Source organism: Coloeus monedula, assembly GCF_965178545.1.
Source record: "Coloeus monedula genome assembly, chromosome: 1".
In the NCBI taxonomy this organism is placed as follows: domain Eukaryota; kingdom Metazoa; phylum Chordata; class Aves; order Passeriformes; family Corvidae; genus Coloeus; species Coloeus monedula.
The window spans coordinates 72,106,218-72,114,510 of NC_138781.1; the positions used below are offsets into that span (position 1 = coordinate 72,106,218).

At 52.0% G+C, this 8,293-nt stretch overlaps 1 protein-coding gene across 1 annotated transcript; it reads left to right on the forward strand.

The window, feature by feature from the left end:
- Positions 1-465: 465 nt before the first annotated feature.
- NRN1 (neuritin 1) lies at positions 466-7,887 on the forward strand (the record flags this gene model as incomplete). The annotated part of the gene is made up of 3 exons (XM_082297345.1): positions 466-520; positions 4,434-4,578; positions 7,656-7,887. 3 exons carry the CDS (start codon positions 466-468, stop codon positions 7,885-7,887), a joined length of 432 nt encoding a protein of 143 aa, XP_082153471.1.
- Positions 7,888-8,293: the final 406 nt, after the last annotated feature.

The window sequence follows — 8,293 nt, forward strand, 5'->3', positions numbered from 1 at the left end:
GGCTGCCGCCCCCATCGCCACCACACGGGGCAGGAGGAACGCGGGGAGCGGGGGGGAGTTTCTCGGCGATTTATGGGGCGGCGGGACACGGGGAGAGCGGGTAAATTCAGCCTATGATGCCTATAAATGGCGCTTCTCTTCCAAGGTGCACATTTATATAAAAAAAAAAATAAGGGGGGAAAAAAACCCGGTCGGTGTCATCCCCCCACGTCAGGGCCGGTGGTGGGCGTGAGGCTGTACTTCCTCCGCCCCCTCCTAATGGAGCGAACCATTCCCAGCCAGCCTTCCTCGCCCTCTCCCGCTGCCTCCCTCTTCCTCTCCTTCTCCTCTTGTCTCCCCCCCTTGTCTGCAAAGTCCTCCGCTGCTCGGAACTTGTTGGCAATGTCTATTTTTCAGCTTTCCCCCACGTTCTCCAAAGTAACTATTTAAAGATCTGCAGCCGCAAATGGTTTTACTAAATGTAGGATGGGACTTAAGTTGAACGGCAGTTATATTTCTCTGATCCTTGCTGTACAGATAGGTAAGTGGACTGCCAAATTCCGTGTCAAGTTGTGCGCACCCCAGCCCGGCTGGTGCATGCAGGAGCGGAACGTCGGGATAACCTGCGCGGGGGGCCGCGGTGCGGGGCGGCGGCGGCAGGACCCTGCTCCCCGCGTTCCCTTCGCGGTGGCAGCTTCGCGCTCCGGCACGCTGTCAAAGGCAGGGGAGTCCGCAGGAAAGGGAACCGGTTTCTGATTTCCCGTAAACCACTTTTGTTTTTTGTTTTCCTAAAGCGGTGCATGCTCACTCATACTTCGCTTTTTATTTCCCCCCCCGCCTCTTCTTCCTTTTTTTCCCTCCTTTTCTCTCGGTCCCCACGAACGGTTGCGTTTGTATCTGGTTTTCGGATATCCCCTGCATTCCCTTCCACGTACAATTTGGTGACTCCAGTGCTAAGAAATTCTCCCTCTCTCCCCGAGGGACAGAGAAATAAGAACCGGCGCAAAATGGCTTGCGAGAGATCCAGCTAGAAAGTTTTTTTGCAGAAAATCAAGGGGACAAGTGAAGGGCTCCCTTTGGGAACTAGAAGGTTTTCCCATTTACAGAGCATCCTAAAACCAAAGAAAACCCATCACTAAATTAAAAGAAATATTCCACTCGAATGTGGCGATTAAACAAATAAAAATTGCATTTAAAAATCGTGGAGTCCCACCGCCCAATCGTTAATTTTGTGCTTGGAGAAGACCTGTCAAAAATCGAGCAGGTCCAAAAATTTCTATATGTGCTGTTACTTAAAATAGATCAGGTTTCCTTTCATGCCGGTGTGTGTTTTGTGTGCTCGTTGCTGGTGTTTTTTTAATATTTTGGGGTTTTCGCTGGTTGCTTTGGTTGGTTTGTTCTCGGGTTCATTTTATACATTTCTTTGCTGAAATTTTTTTTAGTTACGGACATTAAACAATCTCCAAGTTAATGACCACTTTGGTCCTATACAGACAAATTTTAAAGATTATCTACTGGATAGGTAGATTCCCGAGCATGATCCAAAATTGGATTTTAAAGAAAGGGGGATTAAAGCACGTCTTTTATTATCTAGACTATCAGGTGTGAAGACCCCTTTGAAAATATTTGCCTGCAAAAGAATCCTGATACACTTAGAAAAAAAAAAATAATAAAGCTCGGCATTGCTATTTAGAGATCCTTTTGCTCGGTCACACTCCTCTCCAGAAAACCTCTGCAGCATTTTGTGGGTACCAAAGAAAGGAGAGGAGGGAAAAAGGAAAAAAAAAAAAAAAAAAAAAAGGAGGGGACAATTAGAAAGGGAGGCAAAATGCCTTGAACATTTCCTCCTCTAAAAAGGGGGGAAAAAAATATTGCAACGAAACGTTGACCTCTGGGAAATATGTTTAAATGATGCAAACCCCTACATTCGCATTACCATTCCTTTTTAAATAGGGCTGAACTCTTCAGATGGCCAGTTTTTGTACTGTCAGAGAAAGAAGGGAGAAGGCTTTATTTGGATGTTATCCTTAATTTCAGTCTCTCAGTCCTTTCAATTTTTGTTTGTGTGTTCGTTCATTCGTTTGGAGGAGGAGCAGGATTTTCTTTCTTTTGTGTTTATTTGGTTCAGCCGAGGAAGGATTTTACTGAAATTTCAAAAGGCAGCTAGAGTCTCTGGGAAATGCCGTTCCCGGGCTGGCGTGAGCATGAGCAGTCATTTGGAAAGTTACCCCCAAATACTGCTGCACACCGCGGGGATGGTGGCGGTGCGGTGGCTTTGCGGTGCCCTGGAAGGGGACGGCTTTGAAGCTCGTGGAGGGCTTTTCTCCTCTCTGCTCCTCCTTCGGTATTTCGGGTAACCTTCCCCCCACCTCCTCCACACCTCCCCACCCCCGGAATCAGCTTCTGGTTATCGGTGTGGGGTTTGCAAAGGGTCGTTGGCTTTGTCCCGTCCCCGCTAAAGGCTCGTGTGAAATGGGTGCTCGGCTCGTTCCCAAAATGTCTATGCACCGGGACTTAAAAAAAAAAAAAAAAAGGGGGGGGGGAGGGGGGATGTTATTTATTTATTTAGGCATAGGAGATTGGAGCTGGCCGAAATCCTTGACATTTTGGGAGGTGACCGATGAGGGGTGTGGGGTGGGCTAAGTCTCCCATGAAGGGACAGAAGGGATAGACCAGTCGCAGGACTGGAAGGAAGGGGAATGGGTTTCGGGAGGGGGCCCGGCCCGTCACGGAGGGCTGCTGCGGTCCTGCTGCATTGCACATTGCTGCACACTCTTATCTTTGAATGGGGGGTGTGGGGTGTGGAAGGTCGTGGCAACAGCAAGGCGCAAGCGACCTAGTTCATGAGAAATCCCGTTGTCTTTGAACCAGGCAGGAACCTTGTCTATCCGCTTTTGGGTTTTCCCCCATCTTTTTTTTTTTTTTTTTTTTTTTCTTTTTTTTTTTTTTTTTTTTTTAATTTTTTGGCGGGGTTTAGGGCAGCTTTGGACCGGGGATACCCTGTGCGGAGGCAGCGGCGCGGGCAGACAGGACCAGGCTGTCCCTCGGGGGCGAGGGATGCTCGGCTCACCACTGGTCCCAAACGTGACCCCCTCCCACACCCCAGCCCCGGTCTGGGGTTAGGGTTCCTCTTCGAACCCCGGATTTCAGCACAGCCCGACACTTTTTTGCAGAAATTCGTGGCAACTCCCCCTCCGTTGAAGCTGCTGGAGCGGGATGGCGCGGGTTTTATAGGACATGGTTTTACCCTCGGGATGGTCTTCGGTTCTTCTCTGTTTGTTTGCCTGGCTTTTTTTTCCTATCGTAGCCAATGTCTGGAGCCTGCTGTGGGTTTGATGCGACGGCTGGTGCTGGGGTGTGTGTGTGTGTGTGTGTGCGTGTGTGTGTAGAGGGGAGTGGCCACCAAGTCATGTTAGCGATGAATCAAACGGCAAGAGGAGGATTTGGGTTGAAACAGTGTCTCTTGGAGTCAGCCATTTAGCTTGTAACCGGTACCTGGCAAGGAAACACATACACACCGTCACAGCCATTCCCTGGGGACACGGCGCGGGAGGGGACCCCCACCCAATGCCCGACGGTGTGGGAGGCAAGCGGCTCCTCCTCAAGGGAGGGGGAAGCCCCTTCCCGCCCCCGCTGGCCGCAGCGACATCCCCAGGCCTAGGGACACCACGGCGTCCCCATCTCCCGTCACGGGCAGACAGCGGCTGGGAGTCAGCCCCTCGCCGTGCCCGGGTACCCTCGCCCGCCGGGCGGCTGCGGGCATGTGCGGGATGCTGTGCGGAGGCACAGGCCCTGCCGCGGGTGCGCGTCCCGTCCCGTCCCGTGCCCTCTCGGGGCAGCAGGAGGAGCCCCGCAACTCATTTTCTTCAGCCGTTTGCCCCGCTCCCCCAAACCCGCTGCCCCGGCATCCCTCGGGATGGCTTTAGTAAAGGGCGCTCGGTTCAGTACAACAGGAACCTACACAAGAGCAACCGCCTGCAAACTGCTTGCACGGTGTTTGCCCAGCGACCTCGGCGATAGGGAGCGTGTGCGTGTGCGTGCGCCTGCGTTTGTGCGGAGAAATGCTCCTACTGCTTCGAGGCGGAATTTTCCAACAAAGGATCAAACCCGGGGAGAAGCAGGCAGCGCATCTTTACCTCCCCTCTTCCTCTCCCCGCAAAGAAAAAAAAGGGGAAAAAAGGGAAAAAAAAAAAAAATCAAGGCCACTAGTCCACAGGCACCGAACCCTCTGGTACTAAAAAAGCAAAGGGCGAAAAGCCCCTGGCTCACCTCCTCGAGTGGCCGACGGCGAGCCTGGCTCGGTCCCACCGCTCCTCTCCTGCCCCAGGTCGCGCCTTTAGCAAGGGCTGGGGGCGGGCCGGGGGGAGGAGGAGGGGAGAGGCGAGTCGGGGGCGGCGGGGCGGAGGGCCGGGGGCGAGGGGCGGCGGTGCTGACCTGTGCCCCTGCCCCCCCAGCGTACCTGGTGCAGGCGGTGAGAGCGGCGGGGCGGTGCGATGCGGTCTTTAGGGGCTTCTCGGACTGTTTGCTGCGGCTGGGCGATAACATGGCCAACTACCCGCAGGACCTGGACGACAAGAGAAATCTCCAAACGATCTGCGCGTAGGTCTTTCCTCTCTCCTTCGGGGCCGCGGGGGGACAATGGGACCAGGGCTGGGTAAGGGGGGGGCGAGGCTGGATGGTGGCGGGAAGGAGGGAAGGAACAGAAGTAGCGCGAGGTTACGCTTTGGGGTTGGATTCTCCGCTCCAGGGTCCCTCCAAGCTCACTGCCACGGGGACAGGCCGGGCTTGGGGAACAGTGAAATCTGGAGGGAATTTTTACAATGTCTTTTAATTTTTTTTTTTTTTTTGCCTCCGTGAATCTGAGGTGTTTTTTCTGCTGGTTTGTTTTGGTTTGGTTTTTGTTTTGCTTTTTCTTTCTTTCCCTTCCCTACTTAGCTCCTCTTTCGTATTCTTTCCCTTCCCCCGATCTGCACTGGGGTGCTGTCATTAGCTGCACGGGTATCGTTATCCCTTTCCTTATTGCTGCCTTCGGGACACACTCAGCGACAGGCTCCGGGCTTCCCCCGAGCGCCGCAGGCAGAGGCCGGTGGAAGGCTGCCCACCCGGGCCGGGGACAGCCGGCGCTGGGGAGGCGGCTTCCCGCAAAACAAAACGTAATTAAAAAGGAAAGAGCCCAGTCATGATATTAATCGCCCAGCGGCAGAGAGGCGGCCGTCCCAGCGCCAGCTCTTCTCTGCCTCCTCCACGGCCCCGGGAAAGCCCATTTGCCCCCAGTTTCACCCCGCTCCTGCCGCAGAGGGGACAAGAAGGAAAGGGCAACGATAAAGGGGAATAATAATAATAGTAATAATATTAATAGTAATAATAATAATAGTAACAACTACAATAACAGAAACAAAAATATTAGAGGGAGAAAAAGAACTCGCCTTGTAAAATCGTGTCCCGGACAGGGTGGAAGATACGGTCATTTTCGATATGTCGGGGAGGAAAAAAATATCCGCCACAAAACAACAAAACAAAAAACCCCAAAACCAAACCACAAAAAAAAAAAAAAAAAGCGGCTGCAGCACAGGATATTCTCCTTGTTTTTCGGCGCAAACTCCCCCCATTAAAAACAAACAAACAAACAAACAAACAAATCATATTTAGAAACGAGATAATGTCTTTAGACATAAGCGAGTTTGGAATAGTTTTGGTTTTTTTTATTTTGCTCTGCAAAATTCAGAAAACAAAAGACATTAAATGGGATGGTGAGAAGGAGAGGAAAGGAGAGGAAAGGAGAGTGAGGAGGGGAGGAAAAGAAAGGAAAGGAAAGGAAAGGAAAGGAAAGGAAAGGAAAGGAAAGGAAAGGAAAGGAAAGGAAAGGAAAGGAAAGGAAAGGAAAGGAAAGGAAAGGAAAGGAAAGGAAAGGAAAGGAAAGGAAAGGAAAGGAAAGGAAAGGAAAGGAAAGGAAAGGAAAGGAAAGGAAAGGAAAGGAAAGGAAAGGAAAGGAAAGGAAAGGAAAGGAAAGGAAAGGAAAGGAAAGGAAAGGAAAGGAAAGGAAAGGAAAGGAAAGGAAAGGAAAGGAAAGGAAAGGAAAGGAAAGGAAAGGAAAGGAAAGGAAAGGAAAGGAAAGGAAAGGAAAGGGGAAGAGAAAGGAAAGGGGAAGAGAAAGGAAAGGGGAAGAGAAAGGAAAGGGGAAGAGAAAGGAAAAGGGAAGGGAAAGGAAAAAGGAAGAGAAAGGAAAAAGGAAGAGAAAGGAAAAAGGAAGAGAAAGGAAAAAGGAAGAGAAAGGAAAAAGGAAGAGAAAGGAAAAAGGAAGAGAAAGGAAGAGAAAGGAAAAGAGAGAAGTGACTCTCTAACACTCCGCTCTTCCTACCTAGACATTTCTGTGTCAAACACCTAATAAGGCTGGCACCTCGCTGTAAATACTGGGCTGCAGTTTACTTTGTGTCCTGCAAGAGAAATAAGTACCCGGGGCAGCAGCGTCCTGATATGATGTCTTTTGCCCTCGAGTGCCAGACCAGATGTGATCCTGATCTGTAAAAAGTAACTCTTTTCCAAGAAAGACCCTTTTCCTGACCACCTCCCACCGTCCGATTGCCTTTGCCCTGTGCCGGGATGTGTATTGAAAGAAGACGGTGAAAGATTTAATTTTCCTTTGGGAGATGCAATTACAGCAGAAATACTGCAGGAGAGGCACACTCTCAGACTCTGGCTTCTCAGTATCTCATTATTTATTACAAATGTAGCAAACATTGGGAGTCTACAACCATCTTAGAGTGCTCATAAATTAGAAGCTGTAGGACTACTTCGGAAAAAAAAAAAAAAAAAACAGGGAAAGAAAGAAAATCAAGACCCAGTTTTGCAGACGTCTGCCTTGAGGCGTGGGGGAAATAGAAGGCAGAGAGCAGATTCGGGGTGATTTTCGATAACACAGACACGGAGAGGAAAGATCCTCCCGTATCCTCCCTATGTGGTCCATGGGACGACGGGTCCTGCCCCGGCGACAAACGCTGGTCCCATCCCCGTGAAGAAAGAAATTGAAAGAAAAAGGGAAAATTTGTGCAAATAGCTGGAAATTATCCTAGGAAGGAGAATCCCTTCGCTGCCTATAGACCCCTGGCCATAGATCAGGGGTTCCTCCCGCCGCCCTGCTGCGGGTCGCTGAGAGGCGCCCAGACAGGAAAGATGCTCTTTCCTTCTTCTCCTACTCTTCCTGCTTCTACTCTTGCTCCTTGCCATTTTACTGCAGTAAGGGCCCTTTCCTGCCCCGAGGAATCCCCCCCTAGGGTTTCAATGCGCCGCACCCGAACGGCGCCTTTCCCACCCCCGTCTGCCCTCTCCCACCGGTGACGAGAAACCCTCGGGGCGCCCGTGGGCTCCTAGGCTGGCTTCTGACAGCCGAGGGGTGCATGTCCCCCACCCCGTCAGGCAAAGACCCCTCCGCCACAGACCCAGCAAAGCAATTTTTGCAGTACCCGGCCCGGGCTGGTGCCGAAGGCGGGGTTGGGGATGGGGGGGACCCCCGAAACCACAGCCAGCGGCTCCTCCCCGCCGGCCCAGCCTCCCTTTTAGGCATGCCCGGCTCGGCTCCGCCAACGGGAGGAGGGGGCGGCGGGCCCCAGGGGCGGGCCCCCTCCCCGGGAAGGTGGACGCGTGCCTGTTTTGACGCCGGCTGCTCTCCCCTCCTGCAGGTACTGGGATGATTTCCACGCCTGCACCCTCACAGCGCTCACCGATTGCCAGGAAGGAGCGACAGACCTCTGGGAGAAATTGAGACGGGAATCCAAAAACCTCGATTTCCAAGGCAGCTTATTTGAACTGTGCGGAGGCGGCAGCGGCGCGGCACCGTCCCTCCTCCCGCCGGCCTTGCCCCTGCTCCTGGCGGCTCTGTGGGCCGCCCTAGTGACCTGGCTGCCTTTCTAGGGGGGCGAGCACACTCACACCCACACCCTCTCCATGTGCTGGATCTATAGAGGAAGTGTCCATCCGTTGCTTTGGGGACGTTGTGCTTTTCTGTGGTTGATGATGATGATGATGGTGGTGGTGGTGGCTGATGATGGTGAAACACCCATGTAGGACTGTGGAAGCGTTCTCCCTTTTTTTTTTTTTCTTTTTTCTTTTTTTTGTGTTTTATTTGCCAAATCTTACCAAACAAGCAGCGGCGCGCAGCCCAAATCGGACCTCAGCTTTACTATCGCTTCGAATCAAAAATAGAAAAAAATATAAAGAAACAAACTCGAGCCCTCGTTGTGCAAACGCAATCTCAGGAACGGCTCTGGGCCACCTACTGCTAAGGCTGTAACCGGCCGGGTACCTCCCGGCGAGCCAC